At 39.3% G+C, this 22,580-nt stretch overlaps 1 protein-coding gene across 1 annotated transcript; it reads left to right on the top strand.

Moving 5' to 3' along the window:
- On the top strand, positions 1 to 22,370 carry scp2a (sterol carrier protein 2a). The gene is made up of 16 exons (XM_023965174.2): positions 1 to 158; positions 1,554 to 1,611; positions 1,707 to 1,778; positions 1,869 to 2,000; positions 3,230 to 3,294; positions 3,441 to 3,567; positions 5,580 to 5,643; positions 5,769 to 5,855; positions 6,851 to 7,001; positions 7,073 to 7,220; positions 7,956 to 8,063; positions 11,253 to 11,406; positions 13,409 to 13,505; positions 15,071 to 15,200; positions 18,976 to 19,055; positions 21,917 to 22,370. Exons 1-16 carry the CDS (start codon positions 105 to 107, stop codon positions 22,010 to 22,012), a joined length of 1,623 nt encoding a protein of 540 aa, XP_023820942.1. The 5' UTR covers positions 1 to 104; the 3' UTR covers positions 22,013 to 22,370.
- Positions 22,371 to 22,580: the final 210 nt, after the last annotated feature.

Below are 22,580 nucleotides of genomic sequence, written 5' to 3'. Positions count from 1 at the left end.
GACGATCTTTGACGTAAACGTCAGCCTGTCCATCAGCTGCTGCCTGTCAGTGGTGTCATTGGTGCTCCTCTGTCCACATCTTAGTTAGGGACAAGCACGTCGCCATGGCCCCCGGAAAGAAGAACCGAGTCTTTGTCATCGGTGTGGGCATGACAAAGGTATTTTCTATGCGTGTCCTTTAGAGAACAGACTTGAATAGCAAAAATGTATCGAATATGCTGTTGAAGTTGTGATGCTAGCTAGTTTTAGCTAACTTTTATCCAGCAACATTTTCCCAGATGGAACATCGAGGTGCGATGATGACGTTAATTAATAAAAAGAAAACGCTGCTCCCATCGACTTAGGAAGTTTTGAGCTTTTAACTTTAACGTTTTAACATTTCTCCAGAACTTTGCACATTCTTGTCCATTCAGGTATTTCATGTTTTGGGTTTTTGGTGAGTGTAGACTGAATCCCCGTCAAACTTTAGGGCTGGATGATCCAACCGTTCCTGCAGCTCTAGGTTCCGATCAGAGTCCATCTTTAGCTCAGATACAAACTGCGTCTAAGGGCTTCAATCTGTGCCAAAGGTCTGCTCGATGACTGACATAACAGTGAGCGTCACTTCAGACTGAATAAATAAATGAAAGATATGCTAAAACAAATTAAATTAAAGTTAATTGTTAAATACATATTGAAAACTGATTTTGGACATTTTTTTAAAAGTGAATTTTTAAAATTAATCTAAATGTAAAAAAAAAAATCATTAATGAAGTATTGAAATTAACCTGTAAGCACCTGTAGTGGGCGTGATGCATTGTGGGATGTGTTGTTCTGGGCTGTTTTGGGTGTTTGTTGTGGTTGTTTACAGTTGCGTTGGTTGTTGCTCCGTTTACTGTTGTGGTTATGTTGTTTGGTTGTGTTGTAATTTGTAAGTTCCTCACAAAAGTTAGACAGCCCTCAAAAAAAAAAAAAAAAAAAAAAAAGGACATATACAGCAAAATGTCATGCTGATATTTATCTGTATGTTTCAAATGGAGGTTTTTTTTTTCTCACTCTTTCTTCCGGTTCATTTTGGTCATCATCATCATTTTATTTGACACGGGTTGGCATAAAACTCTGACTTCCAATGTGTATTAGGTGGTAGTTTTGACTATCTTGCTAGAACAGCACTGTACTTTGTTCAGATGTGAACCTGTTTCCCTTTTCTTGCCCACTGATTATTTAATATATTAATCTCATTAAAACTAATTGGAAAAAACAAACACTTATTTCAAATAATAATTTAATTATGTTTAGATATGTTCTACTGGTTTGTAGGGTTGAAGTTTCTGCTTGGGGCAGTTTCCTACCCATAGGTGCAATAAATCTTACGATTGCTCCAGTTTCATGTTTTTTTTTAATTGCAAGTGTTTTTTTTGCCCCCTGTATTAATGTCTTATTTATTTGTAGCTTAATGGGTTAGTTTGACTTAAGAATCTTCATCTTGATGTGATGTACACGTGGCAAGCGTAATGTTGAACTGTGTAAGAATTTCCTGCATTTGATCTGTCTTTTTTTCTTTATTTCTTCAGTTTGACAAGCCTGGAGCCCGAGAAAATGATGACTACCCTGAGATGGCCAAGGAGGCAGGTACTTATCTCTTAGTGATAGTGTTGATAAACTGAAATGAAACCATATCATAATTTTTTTTTATAAATCTGTGATTTCACTGCCAATTGTTTCAGGTGTAAAGGCTCTGGCAGATGCAGGAATCCCGTACTCGGCCGTTGAACAGGCCTGTGTGGGTTATGTCTATGGTAAAGCTTAAACTACAATATATCTCCTCATTAATAAAAACTAAAGAAAGTTGGTTAAAATGATGTTAAGTGTGTCATTCTTAATTTCAGGGGACTCCACTTGTGGGCAGAGAGCTATTTACCACAGTTTGGGTCTGACGGGGATCCCCATCATCAACGTCAACAACAACTGCTCCACAGGCTCCACCGCTCTGTTCATGGGCCGTCAGCTAATCATGGGAGGTGAGCTTAGCTTCATTGCTTTATTCTCTGCCAAATCATTGACAGCTGTGGCGATTTGCCGAAAGGTGAACAACTTCCAAGCTATTCATCAAACGTTATTTGACAATCATTAGATTTAAAGGGTTTAATGTGTCATGAGTGTGTACTGTAAAAGTGGAAAAATGTCTATTTATGATTAGGAGCCATTATCATGTCAAAAAGATTTTATGTTTTTTCAAATCAACTCATGAACTAATATTTCTAAATTGATTTGAGATATTTATGCATTTATATCGTCTTTTCCTTTGTTTTTTAATCAATCAGTCTTCATTAAAATAGCTGTAATCTGTCCATCCTAGTGGATTTGGCTGTCGAGTCAGATCCCCCTGCTCCCCTGTGGTCCCTCCTTTGGGTGGTGGGTGTCACCCAGGAGGAGCTTGAGGAGCGGTTCCTCCACATTTAGAGAGGCCAGTTTAGGGAGGTTCTGTCAGCTCTTTCGTACGCCCCCTTGACGCCTCGCAGGGAGGTTTTATTTTTTTTGTTTTTTTTTTAGGTTTTTAGTGGGGGGGGGGGGGGGGGGGGTGTTGGAGATACTGACTGTCCAAATTCCTTAACATCCTAAATAGCGCGGCACTATCTAGTGCCCTGGATTTTAACATCCTCACTACTTTTCCTTTTTTTAAGCAGCATATCCGATTTGCAGAAGTAAAATCCTAATAAATATGAACATTTTACGAATTCCATGTATGAATCCACTGTGTATTGATGAGGAAAATATGGATGATTTATAAATAATATATTTTTTTTTCGAAGCTCAAATTTTTCAAACGCAATGCATTATGGTCCATATTGGCCGATCTAGTGAGCATTGATACAGACTGGGTTTTTTGCAGAGATTTTTGGGAAATTTCTAGGCCACTGGATTTTGGAAATGTAGATTCGGACACTGACAAACACGCTAGATAGAGCACTAAGTAGTGAGGAATTTGGGAGACGGCGTCAGACTTAGGTGGCCTGGGAGCACCCAGGGGTTCCAGCAGCAGAACTGGAGGAAGTTTATGTGGTAGGGAGGCGTGGCCATCTTTGCTCAGGCTGCCTTCCCCCGGCAGGAGAACGCAGATGGACCAATTGGGTTGTACTCCAAATATTTTGCAGACTTTTTCACTCTAGTTGATCCATGGACTCTTATTTAAAAGTTTTTAAATTAGATTCCTCCAGAGAATAAGTGAAATAATCCTCTCTGCTTGCAGGTCTTGCTGATTGTGTCCTTTCTCTTGGTTTTGAGAAGATGGAGAGAGGTTCCTTGTCTACTAAGGTATGGATGCTCCCTGCCAGACCAAATTCAACTCTCAAAGACTCTTCAGCAGAGGCTCTTTCTCTGGTTTTGGAAAGAAAACAAACAGTGCATCTTTAAATTTGTTTAAATCAGTCTGTTTTTGTTTTGTTTTGTTATGTTTTCAGTATATGGATCGGACCAATCCCCTGGACAAGCACATGGAAGTGATGATTAACCGTTATGAGATGGCTGCAGCTCCAGCAGCACCACAGATGTTTGGCAACGCTGGAAGGGAGCACATGGAAAAATATGGTAAAGAAATTCTCAGGAAAATGCAGCACATTTTTTTTAAAGGAGCAACTTCTTTTGGTTTATGATGTTTCAGCTGCTCATCCAAAATAGCCATGAGACATTTCTGACAGGATAAATTCAGAATTTGTATCGTCTTTGTATTTTAATTTGAACCTGGAACCCTAAATAACAATTTCTGTCTTTGGATTTAGAACATTTCAACTTTTCAGGATTGTAATCTCTCTTTTTTGTGAATACATTGTTAATTGTATATATATATATATACCGTAATTTTCTGACTATAAGCCGCTACTTTTTTCCTGCGCTTACAGCCGTGCGGCTCATACAGTGACGCGGCTAATTTATGGATTTAATTGGCGGCCGCCATGTACGTATTTTCTGACGCAGTGAATGGTTTGAATTCTCTATCCAACTCCAAGCACAAGTCATTTATTTTTCAACACACCTCTAAGCAGCCAAACAGCATGGACTTCACTTCAGGTCTTAGACACTTCAGTCATGGTTCAACAAAACGAAACACGCATGCCCCGCCGCATCCCAGAATCCTTTGGTGCCATTAGACCCAACGTGCACGTGATCGCCGCTACAATATGATGAAGCTTTCAAGTTAAAAGCAATCGTTAAAAGCAGCGTGAAAAAATCCACCATCACCAACGGGTTTGGAAAAGCCGGTCAGCTGCGTGACGGAGAGAACAGCGCATGCTCAGGAGTGCATTTACCTCTGAGTCATAGTGACTCGGCTGGCTGCACGTAAATATGTGGGAATAATATCAGCCTTTATTTTGTAGGGACACGACTGGAAACACAAATTGACGTGGTCGTTTTAACGGTTATTAAGGACTGAGCAGAGTTTTGCATTGAAACGCTCACAGCCTCCGTGTGAGCTGGAGACTGCGTGTCGTGTGAGCTGCGGGGCCGATGGCAGTCTGAAGGCTCCCACACGTAACAACGCATCCGCCCCCCATACACAAAACTTACAGTATTAAGTCCGATTGCTTTGCACAGACACGATTTGCTCCGTTCACCGGCGCAATGGGGACGAAGCGCTCCTCCTTGAAGCCGCCCTGGCCAGAGCTGTCGGAGTAGATAGGAAGGGGAGACAAGGAGCGCGGGAGCGCAGAGGCGTCGAGCCATTCTGCAGGCGGCAGCCAGGGCTTACTCGAGGCGTCCGCGGAGCAACAGTGTTTGTTGTGGAAGGAAACTTCTGACCCACGCGCCGCGAGGAGGCGCGCGTATCGCGCTGAGGCGCGCGCTTTTCAGTTGTCGCTGCTTTATTTTACTAGTGTGTTTTTTAACCAGCCCTGTTACTCCCATAACGCTGCTGCGACACAAGCGGAAGGAGAGCTTTACCCGTTCACCCTTCCGTGCACTGCTGATACTTGCTCATTCTTAAACACGTACAACAGAATGTTGCAATTGTTCAATAAAAAAAAAGAAAAAAAAGAATGGCGAGCCGGGCGTTGGCCCCGCCTTTAGCCCCTAAGACTCATGGGAAATGTGGAATCGCGGATGTAAATTTCCTCATCATAACTGAGGGATGTAATGTTGATTATATGGTTACTGTTTGTAATTTTATGTATGATACCTAGATTGTCAATAAGTAAAAAAAATAAAAATAAATAAAAAACCATAACTGAGGAACTTGTGAACAGAATAGAGGTCCATACTGTTTGGCTGATGTGAATATGCTCAAATACATGAGTTTGAGGCAAAGCTGACTCCACCCACTGTGGTCTAATAAATCACACTTACTGTGGGATTCAGGACGTGATCTGTCTGGATGACAATGTTGCCTAATACATGCGGCTTGTACTCCGATGCGGCTTGTGTATGTATAAAAGTAGTTAAACACGTGAAAATGTGTGGGTGTGGCTAATAATCGGGTGCGCTTTTAGTCCGGAATTTACGGTATATAAAAAAACATTATTTGTAGTATTTGTGACATTTTATAAGTTCTTTCACCAGGAGATCCAGTTACTTGTGTTCTTGATGCATGTGTTTGACTCTCCCAGGCACCAAACCAGAACATTTTGCCAAGATTGCCTGGAAAAACCACAAGCATTCTACCAATAACCCGTAAGAGATGGCAAAAGCTGCACACTGACTTCCAAATAATCTTCATTTAGTTCGGTTTTGACTTGTGGATAAGTCAGCTCCACCATAAAGCAGAACCGCTGACAGTTCTTTGCCTGATCATGTAGGTATTCCCAGTTCCAGGACGAGTACAGTCTGGAGCAGGTGATGAACTCCAGGAAGGTGTTCGACTTCCTGACTCTCCTGCAGTGTTGGTAAGATTTCTCCTCTGTGAGATCACTAAAGTTCAATTAAAGAATGACACTTTTGCCTCCTAAAAGTGAGTGATAATCCAATCACCTATAGCTGGCAGCAGGTTGTTTTTTTAAAACCTGGATAGTTACCATTTCCAAATTTTCAAATGAGGCTTTGATTGTTTTTGTAACACCTTTTTGCTGGGTCGATGACAGCTGTGTCTTCAGCCACCCCATGCTCTCATTACTGTCAGAATTCCCTTTTTTGCTTGAAAACATCACAGGCATTCTGTAGTAGAGACTTTCAGGTTATGTCCCTAGCATACAGAGATTTCTCCAAAATATCTCATGGATGGATATTACAAACTGCAGATGATATGAGCTACTGAAAGTATTTCTACCTAAAAGAATGATCATTTCTTATTTTTGTGTCAAACCTTCTTAGTTATCTCCATAGTTGGGAGACAGATTGGATCACCTCTGACTATTGCTTCTTTTCACAGGTTCTCATTTAATAAAATGATCAAGTTATTTATTCAAATTATTCTAGTTTAATTACAACAGTCGCTACATAAAATTTAACACGACCCAACATTGTTTCTTAATAACATTATTGGACATAGGCCCCATGTTTGCCATCCTTAAGTCTTCTTGTGTTCTGTTGTAAGAAAACCATAAATAAATAAATAAATAAATACCGATAGATCCGTTCAGTTTCAGAATTGAATAAGTTATTGCTGTCAGTTTTTGTTTGCAGTTTATACTCCTTTTTAAGCTTTTTTTCCCCTGAAGTATAAGTATGCTCTTGTACTAAAAGAAAAAAAAGATTTTTGCGCTTATTTGATTGGAGTACATTCAAGACAGAAAAAAACTGAAACACGTAATGAATTATGTTCACATGTTTACAAATAGAGCTTAGCAGAAATGGTTAAAGGGCTTTATGTTTACATGTTTAGATGAAAAGTGAAATTATAATATAATAATATATATTCTTTCTTTTCTTCCTCACTCACAAGTCCGACTTCAGATGGCGCCGGAGCAGCGGTTTTGGCCAGTGAGGATTTTGTCAGGACGCATCAGCTGGAAGGTCAGGCTGTGGAGATCGTGGCTCAGGAGATGGTCACTGACCTTTCTTCTACGTTTTCAGAAAACAGCTGCATTAAGATGGTAAGCTGTAGAGAAAGGACAAATTCCACGGCTCATCTCTGTTGATGAAGCGTTCAGCTCCTCGGTTGCAGGTTGGATACGACATGACCCGCTTGGCGGCCAAAAAGTGCTTTGAAGCTGCGGGTCTGAAGCCAAGCGACGTTGATGTGATTGAGCTGCACGACTGCTTTTCGGCCAATGAGCTCATCACTTACGAGGCTTTGGGCTTGTGTGATGAAGGTACAGTTTGTCACAACCGCATCTACAACATGCAGACTTGGTGTTTGTTTACAGCAGACTCCTGAACACAGCTTTTGCGGGAAACCCCAGCTTCAAACTGACTTATGTTCACAAAGCTGACTTTCTGAGCGGTTGCATAATCAAACAAAACAAGATCTCCACGCTTGTGTTTCTGTCTTGGAAAACATAAACTGCATCCACTGCTGCTTTAGAGATGAACAGAAAATAATACTTTGCAGTTCTTTAAATGTAAAATAAAAAAAGGCCATGGACGCTAAATTTTTCAGGTGAATGCTGGGAAAATCTACTTTACTGTTTTGTTTTAGGCCATTACAGTCTTTTCTATGGTTGTCCTGCATGAGAAACACGCCAACAAATTCCCTAACTAAACACATAGCTAATTGGATTTTTACCTGTAGGTCATGCTAATAGTAAATATTCAACATGAAGACGTTTCCCTAAAATAAATAATTGTAAGTCAAGAAAACGGCAAGATATGTGTATGTCTCTGTCTGAGCAGCTGTGATTTGGCAACAAAGTTATTACAGTGACCTCGAGGAAACAAACAATTATCTTCTAAAGGTTACATTTGCTCAAAAATGTCAGCACTTACGTGGATGTTTTTTGGATAAACCTATACGATGTGAGTGAGAAAAACTGTTGATGGAGTCTGCTGACTTGTGAATTCTCTGATTATGATTATCCTGATAATCTGCCTGTCTGATGCTTTTGCAGGTAAAGCTGGTGAGCTCATTGACAGAGGGGACAACACGTACGGTGGCAAGTTTGTGGTCAATCCCAGTGGAGGCCTCATCTCCAAAGGTCATCCTCTTGGAGCCACAGGTACACAGATGTCATACTAGCCAGTTAAAAGTGGTGGAAATGGGCCATTTATTTTGCAGGATAAGTGTACTGTAAGCAGAAATGGGAACATTGATCAGATTAAGCAATTTTCATTATCTCCATTATATTTGATTATACCATGGTCCGGGTGAATAAATGTTCTGTATCACTGTGCTGGCTTCTTTAAAACAAGAAGCGTAAAATAAAGGTGGATGTTTACCCTATACTTCAGGGGTCGGGAACCTTTTTGGCCGAGAGAGCCATAAACGCCACATATTTTTAAATGTAATTTCCAAAGAGCCATACAATAATGTAGTGTCTCTTTCCCACACTGAGGCACTGAGACTTAACCTCTTTTAAGGTTCTTTATTCTGGTTACAACAGACCACAACAAACGCCGAACAATTAATTCAGCAACTCCTCAATCTTTCCCGCCGAGACGAGCGCGCGTCTCCCAACTTTATATTCGCTCACTGCCGCTCCAGCCCTCCCATTTTCCTTATCCGGCCCATAGCTGAACCCCATTGGTCCAAACTACCTAACAACAGGCTGAGCGACAGAACTTAGGGCCAATCAGATCTCTGCTTGATGCGTTTAATGAACTCCAGAACTTTTAACACGGCCCAACAGCCATGTTAAACTCAGTCCGCAACAACATGTTTTTGCTTTTTTAATAACATTGTTATGTTGTTGCTGATAAATGATGAGTATTTCTCGTGGTAGTTTTGCTGATGGTCTAGTCTGGTTTACGTGGAGTTTCTGCTCCATGCAGGCGTTGAAACTTTAAACGTCATCGTAGGTCTGAATGTTCTGTAGATGTGAGACAGACTGATCACATGCAGACATGGAGCCAAACACACACTCACACGCTGCAGTGAGTGACGGGCAGCGGGTTTTACGTTTTTACAATCCCTGCGCGATTCACCTGCTGCCTGTGCCCCCCCCCCCCCCCCCCCCCCCCCCCCCTGCTTTCTTCCTCACACATCCCGTCCCCGCATCTGCGCGCTCTTTCTCAGAGACGGGAGCGCACAGTTTTAGGCACGGCAATTCACAGGTTTCCAGCTGGTACAAACTCTGTGAAATAATAGATAATAGTAACTGATAGCGCTGGCGTAGATTTTTTCTCCAAGCACCGCTACTACTGCGCGCCTCTGGCATCGCATCGCGCCCGAGAAGAACTGGTCTAATGGAAAAAAAAGTATAATTAAAGATTCGTCTGCGAGCCACATGTGACCATCAAAAGAGCCATATATGGCTCGCGAGCCATAGGTTCCCGACCCCTGCTATACTTGATTCTGCTGGGTTTGGGAGTTTATTGTCATGCTTGAATTGTTTTCCACATATTCTAGGTAAAGGAACGACAGCTTTTTGTGTAAAGTAAACGAAAACTAAAAACTGCATTTGTTTGGCTGATTTACAATAAGAAACGCGATTTACGAAAGTGACTTTGTTATGGAAATGTGTAACAATGGACAATTATTGGGAGGCACAGATTCTGGCAAGCTGGATCAGCGGCCTGACAGAATCCGTGGCCCCCCTGTCGTTGTTTTAATATGTGGGACAAAAGTTCCACAAGTATGAGGAGAAACTCCCACAAACCCCAGAATAAAGTATATCCTAAACATCCACCTTCTTCATAGCCTTTTTGCTGTAAGCAACGAGTGCTACAAAACAAATCAACGATGCCAGAAATCGTGCCGTGACAGGGGAGCCTAAGCACCACGCAACAAATACGTCACTAAACTGCTATTTAACCTGAAAAATAACAAAAAAAAAAATACTAAAAACTGATTGAATATTTTTTTTTTTTTTTTTTTTTTATAAGTGACCATGATATAAGTGGGATAATGCCCAACGAAGTGCGCATCACCAGAAATGAAACCGTCCTCCGGTTTGCGTCAGGCTTCCAAGGCGTGCGTTAATTTCTGGTAATGCACACTTCGTCAGCCATCATTCCTTACATAAATACTCAGAAGTTCAATTTTAAGCTTATTTTCTTATGAATTTCCTTCATCTTTAAAAAAGAACATGTCAAAAACACCAAAAGCACCATTTTCATTGGAGTGGGTCTTTAAGGGTGTTAAGAGTGTTCAATTATAGAATGAGTCCTTTTCAGTTTACAGTTCATGTATGTGGTTATGAAATGACTCGTACATTGATCAATAAACTCAAGGCTACATGTTAACAAAAAATATAGTTAATAATCAGGATCTTATCTTTTGGTTCTTGTTTTATTCAAGTTTTTTTTCTGTTTATCTCCGTTTATCAGGCATGGGTTTATTCTAATTTATAAGAGTACATTGTTTTATTTTTACATTTCATCAGAACATTGGTTTGAATGAGGATAAGTTACAACCTTTATTTTCACTTCCGCCATTGTCCACTAGATGGCATCAGGCTGACACCCACTTGACCTACATGTGGGCAGAAGCCTACATGTGAGGGGCAGGTGGCTGTGGCCTCTCCTGTAATCTCGCCTCATACTATTGAGGACACACAAACAGTGCAGCCGGATCAGGGCTTCATACATATGTACTCAGTCTATATGCACATGCATGTGCATATAGACTTGCACAAATAGATTCCCGGTATGAAAAAGGGGAGTGGGAAATCAGAAAAGTTCTCTGTTGTTTTTCTGTTTTCCAGTCACAAACAACATCTCTAATTTTTGTAAAGATATGCTGGTCGTGTCATAGATATTACAATCTGTATGCACAGCCCTCTGCCTGTGCACGAGCTCTGATCTCCTTCAGCGGGAACACTTTAATCACACATACCGGCAATTTGACTTTTGGGATTCAGTGTTTGGCTTTTTATGTCTCCCTCATTGAGGCACTTTTTCTGAACGTTAAAAAAGCATCAATACCAGCTGTATTCGCACCAGACTGTGAAACGAGAAGAGCAGAAAGGTATTTGCTTTGAAGAACAAAACTATCTTTTTTTCCAATCTACTCTGTACCGTCTGTTTCAACCTTTCTTGAGTTCTACCTTTTCAAATAATACGCTTCTTCTGAAGGATCCTTGAAAATGAGGAGCCGATGTGCTTTTTTATCTTCCATATGTTTCACACATTCCACTTTATATAACAGGGATGTTCTTTTTTTTTTTAGCCTACACTGGCCTCCATACTGTCATTGCCTCTTGTTTACCTCATCTTGAGTTGATCTTTCTGCGCTCTTCCTCTCACAGGTCTAGCTCAGTGTGCAGAGCTGTGCTGGCAGCTTCGAGGGAAGGCGGACCGCAGGCAGGTCCCAGGAGCCAAAGTGGCCTTACAGCATAACATTGGCCTGGGGGGAGCGGTGGTTGTCACCATTTATAAGATGGGTTTCCCGCAGGAAATGAGGTGACTGAAATTTATTCAACTTTAGAAAAGGTCAAGTAGCTCTTTTTGCGATCTTTTAGGTTCATTTCTTAGTTCTGGGATTCACAATTTGTCCTTATTATCTTAAATTAGAAACACTTGAGTTGCAAACTAAGTCCTATCATCCTTTTTTTTATGTTTGGGAAAAAAATCTGGAGCCAGGTCAGTTTACCCGGTGACCCACTGGGTGGCTTCTTACAAGCAAGCATGTGTCTTGCAGTTCTCTACAAGCGAGCACGTTCTTTTATTGACGGAGAGGGAGGGGGGCAGGTGATATGTAAGGATGCCCACACAAACTACACTCAATTTTATAGTCTTATTTTCAAATTTCTCAAACAATTATCATGTGAACAGCACTAACCAGCTCCTCAGTCAGTCTGCAGGACTTGGGGGGAGGGGAGGGGGGGGGGGGAGAGGGAGGGAATCTGTATTGCTACACGTCTGCGTCTCCCCTCCTTCACCCTCACTTATCCTTTGCAGGTCGTATAGGTGTTTGCTATGACCTGTAACTCACAGAAAGCCCGTAGGAAAACATGAACATTTTCACATTCATACAGGTTTGCCCAATTGTCACCTGTGAACAGCCCAGCAGTTGTCAGTAAGGGTTAATTTTCAGAACTCAATTTTAAAACCCGTAAATATAACAAACCAATATATTACTTGAGAGTTTTTGGTCAAAACGTCCAGAAAGTTCTGCATCCACAATCCCGTTCAGATTTGGCTAAGATTTAGTGCTGGTGATGGGAAAGTTGCTCCTCTTAAAGGCTTTCATGGTGCCTCGGCATTGTTGTGCTATGTTTATGTGTGAAAACGACCACGCCAGGCTCACGCCATTGCTCCAAAATGTAGTCTATATCTTCCCTAATAAACTGAAGCCTCTTTTCGCCTCTTTTTCTGGTGTAGATTTCTTCAGGCTCTTTTTCATTTTTGATGCAGAAAAACATTGAAGCGATCATCGAAGACGCAAAGTTTCTGGTTTCAAGATTTTAAAATCTTAATATAAAAGAGTAACAAGAAGGTTCACCTCATTTCAGGCCTTTTTTTGTTTGTTTTATTTTGCAACCACACAGTTTGTCTTCTTACAGAATAAGATTATTAGAATAAGAAATGAATGAAATGAATTAGTGCCAAACGTTTTGCTGAAACTATTATTGAGTGTTCAGTAGCTGATGGAAGCTTTACTTTGACTAGCAGCTGAAACATAATCACTCATACAGTAATAATCCTATTTGGGGCTCTCGATTACATGCTTTTTGATCATTGCGTAACTAAAGTAAAGTAAAATTCTTAAAATAAATGGGCAAATAATTAGTCGCTCTGCAATGAAGCAGAGGTTTAATGTGATGCTTTGGGTCATTAATAATAGTTTGTTTAATATTTACAAATGTGCCTAATTAATTAGTAATAGATCACGAACAAGCTGTTAGTCAATTATACACTAATGTCTTGTTAAGTGTTAGTTAACAGTTTATTTTACAGTTTATTGATACTTAAGTCATTAGAAAGTAAAATACTAACAGCTTGATGATAAATTAATAATACATAAGGTACAGTTTTGAATTGACATATAGTTAGCAAGTCATTTATAACTCATGAACTAACAGTTCTTTATATTTATTAACTAGCTATAACAATTATTCCATTTGTTTTTTGTGTTTTGAACGTATGTTCTCTGTGTTAGACACTGTTTTTTGTTTTTGTCTACTTATGAATATTTTTGAGCAAAGCACAAAGTCTTTGATATATTCTGCAGTGGAGAGTTCAGGTTGGATTCCTTTTGAAAAAAGGAATTAACTATGTATAATTGAGATCTGCACAAGGTTGCTTTCTCTGTTTTTCCCCTGCTTTTGCAGGGAAGATACTTCTTCAACATAAACAACCCATCAGAAAACCCAATCTCCACTTGGCTTGATTGAAAGCGGTCTCCTCTTTCCCGGGCGCTGCTGCTTTTCCACTTAACTTTTTTTTTCTTTTCTTCCCTCAGGTCCACCAGAGGTTCATCAGGCAGCTCAAAGGACGGCAATCTGGAAGGTTTCAAATCGCACTCCGTCTTCAAAGAGATTGAAAACCAGCTTCGGCAGGTGAGATATTTGCTCATGACCTGTCATCTCCTCTTGTGGTTGGTAGATTTCTGCACATGCATTAGTGGAATCTTGTGTTTTTTCCCATTTAAGGTGAATGATTGGAGAAGACATAGCATGACCTTGAACAAACTGCTGTTTTATGGGGAGAAATTGTACTGCTATGACATATGATGTGATTCGATTTTTTCCATCCATTAGGAAGGTGAATACGGCTGTTCGACTGTGTAGAACAGGCGTTTGGTCGCATTCAACTTTATGGCAACCACTCTCGCCAGCTTGTTGAAGGCCAACCCTACCACTGAAAAAGCAGGCTCTGGAGAATCTGTCAAACATTTGAAACGTTCAGCATGAGACCTTTTATCGAGGCATCTGATGATTTAAATTTTTTTTTTTTTTTTAATTACGGTGGCCCTAAAGTGCAAATCGCACCAACAAATCACTCGACGCAAAAACATTTTAAAGATCACAACGACAATTAAAAAGGCAAAACAGAAAAACAATAATACACTTTACAAATCAAAACAAACTTCCAGGAAGCAGAACAGCTGATGGTGCCTGACATCGTCGGCTAGAAGCAGAAATTATACAATTTACTGTAACCCTGACCACAAAATTGTTAAGAATTGTAGAAAAAAACGTTAATTAAAGCTTAAAACGTTGATGTCTGCCACGGCCGACGCTCAAAACGCTCCGCAGGACCTCTGATCGTGCCTGTACATTGACATAAGATAAATCATGTGATAAAATGGTTACGGTATAACAGGGTGGGATTATATAAGCACGCTTCCTTCCACTTCCTTTCAAGCAATATTTATGAATATGTCTAATTATCATCAGTTTGATAGGTCATTGTATGAATGTATAACCAATGATTGTATTGTTTTTGTGTATTATTCTTATTTGATTGCTTGAAATAAACCATTTCAAATCAAAATCAAATGAAAAACTGGACGCCCCTGACGCCTGAATGGCGTTGGGTGTGAATGCAGTTTAAGAAAACCGGACTGAGTGACCCCACCCCCTTTTACGTTCCAAACAGGAAGTATACACTGGCTCCAGGAACCCAAAATCCCTTTGACTTCTATAGAGAAGATTCTGTTTTCCCTTTCTAAAGTCAGTGGATTAAAGGCAGTACAATCGAAGACTGAGCTCCCTCGGAAATGGTGCAAACCTCAAACGAGTGTGCTAGCAGCGGGGTTTGCTCTCCTTTTTGGTCGAGTCAATTACAGAAATCCTCAATTTTTGGGGTAATAGTGAAAAAGAGTGTGTTTTCTGGTTTCCTCTCCTTCCTGCATCTCTGCAGCGTTTCTTTGAGTTTTAAGGTCCAAGCTGTTTATTCTCTAGCATTCCTGTCATGAACAGCTGCTTCTCAGATCATCCTTAAACTCTCACCATCCTGCTTCTCTTCCTCCTAGAGTGTCAGCGCAGCCAAACGTGCTGGATGAGAGGATTTTCACTCTGAGCGTCGGAGTTGTTGACTCTGGGCTCGGTTTGCGGCGCGTGGAGCTCGGTCTCGCTCCTTTTCCGTGTGTCAGAAAACATTGAGCCTTTCTGTCTTGCAGAAAGGCGAGCAGCTGGTGAAGAGGGTCGGTGGCGTCTTTGCTTTTCGAGTGAAGGACGGCCCCGGCGGTAAAGAGGCAACGTGGGTGGTGGATGTGAAGAACGGCAGAGGATCTGTGCTGAATGAGTCTGGTATGTGTCAAAACACACGTCCTAACTGCAAACGGCGTCTCAGAATAATAAAGCAAGAACGTTTGGCACCTTTCTGATGGGTTCCTATTAATTAATAAATGTTTGAACTTCCTTAAAGGCTGAATTGTTTTTTTGCTGTTCAGCTGTGGAGTAACTAGGAACTCAGAGGTTCTTATTTCAGCCTTTAAACGTTAGAACCCAAACTTTATTAATACGTTCATTATTTCTTTTTAAATAATGATTATACATTTGTAATGGAGGGGACCCTCATGTGTTTTTCCAAATTCGGCATTTGCAATTTCTATTATTTAAAGGGCCCATAGAAAGCTTTTTTAAGCCTTTCGGAGCAAACTATATCCATATATGGGAAACTCTTCCTGGCTGTTCCTCACTTATCTATGTGAGAACCCGTTTGTTTTTGTGGATTGGTGTTCATAAAGTGGGTTTTTAGAGGAATACTCAAAAATGCACGAGTGGTTCAAATGATACACTTAAAAAGTTGATTTTGCATGGTATAGGCCCTTTAAAAAATGTGCGCTTAGCGCATTCTTGAACATGCGTCACATGCCCATTGTGAACGTGGCATTACTGTTGTCATAATGCTTTTATTTTGAAAGAATTCTAAAATTATTCGTGAGGATCTGCCAGGAAAACAAGTGATATGAAAAATCTTACACATTTTTTCCCCCACACCTGTGTATTGCTTATTTAGGTTCAGCCCTCTGTAAATAGTTTGTTAGCAGTTTGAATAAAGCTTTGCATCAAATGCAGGAAGAAAAAACACAGAGAGGATGAGGTTCAACTCACAAAGGTCATAAACACAACTTTAAATGGAAAAAAAGTTATAATAAAAAATGAAAATAACCAAAGGAAATCAGAAATTGCTTTTAAATTGTTTCAAATAACTTGTCAAAAACAGTCTAAGAAAAACAGACCTGGACAAAAATGATGGTATTTTTACCTCTAATTTTCAACATTTTATTTTGAAATTCATTTCAATAAATCACGTCTATCAGGTCCAAGTGTGGTTATTCTTTCCTTTATATTTTATTACAAAAAAAAATATATTTTTTATATAGGTAATTTTTGCTCACTCTGTCAATTGTAGTTCTTCTAAAGAAAATTGGAAATACATCAAGAAGTTATACTGGTAGAATTAAGGAGGAAACTGGACTAGAAAATCCATGTTTGTTTTGTCATTAAAAGACTTTTGTGTGGTTTTGTTTGGTGAAGTCCTGCTTTTAGTGAAAAGCTGAGCTCTCTAGTGGGAGATTTGAAGTAGTCGAGACCTTGAACGTATTTTTCTTGACCAAACTGCATCCCTGATTCCTAATGGACTCACAAAACATTAAAGCTGCTACAGTGACCATCAAAACCAAAGGAAACAAAAATCTTTCCAGTATTCTGGAAAAGGCTGCAGCTCACTGCTATCAAATGAATTGAATTGAAATGGGATTATAATAAATAGTCATTTAAAAAGCAGCATTAAAATATGATGGTTTCCAGAAAGCACTGGAACTGAAAGTTTTTGAACTAAATGTTATTTGTAGTTTAATTTCTAAGATGACAGCAGTGCTTCATCAGGGAAAAAAAAGGTTCTGTTAGATCCTAAAAGGTCAGTAATGAACAAGATGTACTGTTCCCTGTTAGCAAGCTCCAAACACAGGAACACTGAATGCTTTTTTCCCCAAACCAAATGTAAAAGCTTCATAATACACATTAAACAAAACTTCTATCCTCTTAGGTAATGTGGCAGCATCCATTTCATCATTTTTGATGGTTTATCTATGTTGTTTTTAGTTAAAAACCCATTGAAGTTCATTATGCGGTTCTGTCACATTTACTGGGACTCAGAAATGAGGAAAGTAGACTATGAGCGTGTAGTTTGTTTGGGCATCCTATGGGCTCCCGTAGGACGCACATACTGCCCCCTACCAATGACTAAAGTGTGGTGTGAGGACAACGAATGACGCCATCACCCGTACCTCATAAGTGTGTCTAACTTACAGTACACTTACAAATATTTTCCGATACACTTCCCACATGTACAACATTCGTACTTCCCATTTTCACGACGTCCCTTGAGGAATCTGCGAGACCCACCTGCGTTCCTGTCTACAACTCTCCATGCACCCGGACAACCCAAAAACCTGCAGCACCCATATGGACCAACTCCTGTCCATGTGACTAAGGCTTAGGTTGTGGGACCTCAAGGCTCTGCTTGTCCCAAATTTTGCCTGCTCAGGAGTCCAAGTGTGGTCTTTAAGCCTTCTGCGAAATGACCCACGGACCACCAATGGTCTACAGCCCAGAAGTTGGAGATCTATTCTCTAAATCCCAGATTTTTTCCTCTCTCTTAAGACCCCACAAGGAGTAAGCTGTAGTTCAAAAAAATCAGTCAAAACCAGCTTCTAAAGAGCAAACTGTCCACTACCAATGAGGAGAGTGAGCACAGGAGAAATGTGAAAACATCAGGTCCCACTAATCCTCCATCTTCTCTTCCCTGTATCTAATGCTAACGTGGTAATACCAAATGCTGCAGTTCTTAAATCAGCCACCGGAGGCAGGTTTAAAAAAGGAGCAATTTCCCATTGATTATAATTATAAAAAGTAACAATTTAAGCGAAATAAATAAAAAATAATAAATAAATAAATAAAAACCTGATGTCCAAAATGTATTCGATGCTTTTCACTTAATTTTGTCGGCATTTTGGCTGTTTAGTTCAGAATCCCTATGTGTAACGTAAGACAGTGTAGGTTAAACTCAAACTCAAACTTTGTTTGTTTGTGTAGCGCCTTTCATACCAGTTGACAACACAAAGCGCTTTACATAAAAGTGCTTTGTGTTTGTCTGTATTCAACACGTTCACTCATGTCCACATTTTGAACAACAGAATATTTTTGTGGAAGGACAGCCTTAGCTATCAGCTTCATCACCTCACATGCAGAGTTAATTTGAATATCTGCTTCTGTGTCGTTCGCTGGCCTTTCACAACCGTTTTTAAGCACCCAAACCTTGACTGCATTCGACATTCTTCCGATACTCAAAGATTGTTTTTGTTTTTTTTCACTGAGAGAAAGGTTGAGCATTTTAAAAAAATCCATCTTGGTGAATTTGTTTTTGTCAAAACCTTGAATTGAATTTCACAGAAAAAAGGTTATTGAGTTTGGCCATCACATTTTTAAAATGACTGGCATGCTGGAAATATCCGTCCAAATCCAATATTTGGCATCCCTACTTTCTAGTCGACACTTCTTCTTACAAGGATTGCTCAACACTATCAAATTGCACCAGGCACAAACATTTACATGCTCCAAAAAAAGCTCATTTTTTCCTGTACTGCTGGTTACTTCATGCATATTAATGTTCCATTATTATGCGGAAGCTGAGAATTGTGGCTTTCTCTCCAGCACAAACACACAACTTCTGGTGACATTTAAAGTTAAAGACAGCAGAAACAGTTTTCATTTGAGCTGTGAAGCGCCTGAGTGTCTGAGCTGCTCCTCATTTAGCTGGTATTGGATTTCACCACGTATGCTGCACGATGTGGCATACGTGCGAGTAATTCCAAACACTTTTCATTAAATTGCAAATCGGCCCTCTTGCTGCCTTGCTTTCTATTAAGATCATTAACAAAGAGCGCCAAGATTGGCTATATAAAAAATTCAGCATGTTTTTTTGAATTTATTTTGGTCTGCAGATTTCTCATTGTGATGCTGTGCTGATACACCTGCAGTGAGGTGTAATAAACCCTTTTATTTTCTCCCACTGTAGGGGAAAAGGCAGACTGCATGCTGACCATCAGCGACCATGATCTACTGGACTTGATGAGCGGAAAGTTAAACCCACAAACGGTGCGTTCAGTCAGTGTTTCAAGGAAAAGTTTTTAAACAACATAGTTAATCCAACATGTCATCTTTCATCATCCAAAGTGCTCTAATTTTTTGCTAATTAATACCATTAACACCATTTGTCTTTATGTCCGTTTCTTATACAGTTTAAATTTTATAAATCACAACAAAAAAGGAAAACTGGAAATAAAATGCCCCTAAAGAATTTAAAACAAAACAAAACAAAAAAAACCATTCACTCTGCTTGTTAGGAAGATATAAAAAAAACTGCGTGCAGTTTGTGCGTTTAACAAAATGAATATTTAATGATTCTAAGAATACAACATTTTATTTTATACCATGGTCCAGGTGAATTTTCAATTCTGATTGGCTGCTGGGTGTGCATTAAAAAGTGATAATCCACAGGGATAATGTACACCTAAAAAAGAAGTTCCGGTCACATAGCTTAAATGTTCTGTGCCATTGTGCTGGCTTCTTTAAAACCAACTTTTGGTTCACTATCTGGATAAAATCGAGCGGTAAGACGTGAACTTTCTCTCTGAACTGATGCTTTATTTAATCTGTAGTGCAGACCAGCATAGATATCGCTTTCCTTTGCCGCTGCAGTCCAGGTCCGCGCCGGCTAAGCCACGTAGCAAATAGTCCAAACCAAAAAAATAACAAAAATAAACTACCAAAAACTCATTGAATATTTTGTAAGTGACCATGGTATGTAAGGGTTAATGGCCGACGAAGTGTGCGTTATTACTTTTTAACACACGCCGTGGAAGACTGAACCGTCCATCCGCAAAGCGTAAGCGTTACGTAAGAAATAGTTACATAACAAATAGTCCGCGTCGCGCCGCACCACCGCTGCAGTCAAGATATATATATGCTGATCTTTCCGATGGGTTGAATAAAGCATCAGTTCAGAGAGAAAGTTCACCTCTTACCGCTTGTTTTTGTCCAAATGATGAAACAAAAGGTTGTTTTAAAGAAGCCGGCGCAGTGATACATTAAGGTAGGTGACCGGAACTTCTTTTTTCACCGTGCGGTTATCAGGTTTTAATGCACACCCAGCAGCCAATCAGAATCGAGTATTCACACGGACCATTGTATAAGTGGGGTAATGGCCAACAAAGTGTGCATTATCAGAAATTAACGCACTTCGCGTTGGACGGTTACTTCCGCGAAGTGAAATAATTTCTGATAATGCACACTTTGTTGGCCTTTAACCCTTACATATTATATATATTATTTTATTATATTAAAAGTTTCCCTAAGAAATTGCTGAGATGCACAGAGGACATATTTTGAGCTTTTTAAGGTAGGCATCAACAAAGTGATTTTTTTTTTTAAGGCATTAAGTCATCTCTCATTTTCATCACAAAATAAAAGCAGATCTCTTAGCCACTGCTACCTTTGAATTCTCCATAAAACCTGCAATGCAGGATAAGACACGCTCCACGTGTTCTTCTAGACCAGGGGACTGCAACCTCCAACACTAAAGGAGCCATACAGGCTGGGTTCTCATTGACCAGAACTTCTAGAAAATAATCAAGCATTCTTTGTATTTATGTTACTTTCTTTCATGGTATATATAACTGAACTTTAGCTTATTAGAAATAAATAAAAAAATGGAAAAAACAAAGAGAAGATAGCATTTTATTCTACCCATGACTTTGGTTTTTACTTTTAAGAAAGCAACACACTTTGAAAAATAAGACACCCTGGACTACAGCTGCTGCAGCAAATTTACTTCAACCACAAATGTAACACAATATAAATTACCAAAGGCATTTTTCCCCATTTGTTTTATGTCTACTTTAGCGGGCAGCCTTCCTTTTTCCTACTCACTAATGTTAACCTGAATGTAAATATCACTTCATTGGTATAAGATCCATTTAAAAAAGAAAAATGACGTACATGCAAAAATATAAATCTTCTCCCCTCTGGGCTAACGAAGCATTTTACAGCATAACACAATCAGCTTTAAATGTGTCCTAATAATAAATAGAATTTTAAACTTTTGAACACTATTTGAATATTTTGAATATTTCATGTGTGCACTCTGGATGAAATACAAGGCCTCTTGATGTAAGGTAATGTCAACAGGATGAAAATATTTTGTTAACAACTTTTTTATACCGTAAATTCACAAGTCTAACAAAATGAATATTTTCTTCAATCAAAGAGCCACAATGGAAGGCTAAAAGTGCCACAGGTTGCAGACCTCTGTCTTAAACTGACAGGATCCTAATTTGTCCACAAAATATTAAGAAGTTATTTTTATTTTTTTATTGAAAGAGTTTCTAAGCATTCATCATTAATTTTCTATAGATTCCAGCATAAAAGGTGAGTCAATCAAAAACACTCTGCAGCAAAGATATCTGTTTTTTTTCTTTAGTTTTCCCCTTGATTTGGGTACAGACGAGTCTACTCAAATATCTCTTCGAACATGTGTGGGCTTTTAAGGGCTGCCACCTGTTCCCCTTTGTTACTGTCTGAATGCAAATGTTCCACTAATTCACTAGTACAAATTAGTTTTAATAGGTTCAGGGGGATGAAGTTTGAAGTAGGACAAAACAATGTTTGACTGTAAGCGAAGTCAAACGGAAACAGAAATTGTGTCTTTTTATGTCTGCAGTTTAAAAGACTCTGCATACAGAATTTAAAAAAGCAAAACGTGACTCCAGCATCTGAAGTTAAGGATCAACATGATGTGTTTTTGTTCATTTTTAATAAAAAGAACCACGTTGAGTGACTTCAATGGCATCCTGTCTTGTTCTTCTGCTGTTTCAAAGAGCGCCTTTCAATGAGTGAGTCACGCTTACATAAAACCTCTGAAAGCTGACGTTGTGATCATTTCTTTGCCGTCACCCTAGGCGTTCGTCAAAGGAAAGCTGAAGGTCTCAGGAAACCTGGGAATGGCCATGAAGCTGCAGAACCTGCAGGTTTCTCCAGGCAAAGCAAGGCTTTAAAAGCTTAAACCTTTGAGACAAACTCATTGTTTTACTGTTAGTATGAATGATCTCATCAAACGCTTACAAAGTCCCCTTGATTTTCCTTCCATTATCGATTTACTACATCGGTTAAATTTTGCATCTTTTTTCTTTGTAATTTTACACAAACATTCTGTGATTTATTATTATTTTTATTTGAAGGAGAAATTATACAACATGTTAATATAATCATGTAGCTATAAGAACGATGTGCCTCTGATTTGTAATAATGAGCTGTTTTTGACCTTATCCACTGTGATAAACACTTTTACAAGAGTCTGTAAATGATGTCTAATTTTTACTAAATAAAAATCTATAGAATCTATAACAACAAGAACACTTTTGTCTTTTTTACTCTTGAATAAAAGTTTGTTTTTGTGACTTACAGATGAAGAATTACAGGTTTTTAACTTAACATTCACAAATTGATCAAATCCTGTAGTATTAGGGATTTCCCTCAACTTAGTTTCTGCAGACTGAACCTTTAAATGAAAAACAAATTAGAGTATTAAAATGGAAGCAGGGTTTGGAATGGAGCTTCGTGCTT

The sequence above is a fragment of the Oryzias latipes genome, chromosome 17 (assembly GCF_053564925.1).
Source record: "Oryzias latipes strain Hd-rR chromosome 17, Olatipes_Hd-rR_3.1".
Taxonomy (NCBI): Eukaryota; Metazoa; Chordata; class Actinopteri; order Beloniformes; family Adrianichthyidae; genus Oryzias; species Oryzias latipes.
Note: the sequence above shows the minus strand (reverse complement) of the source record. Positions and strands in the feature narration are given on the sequence as shown.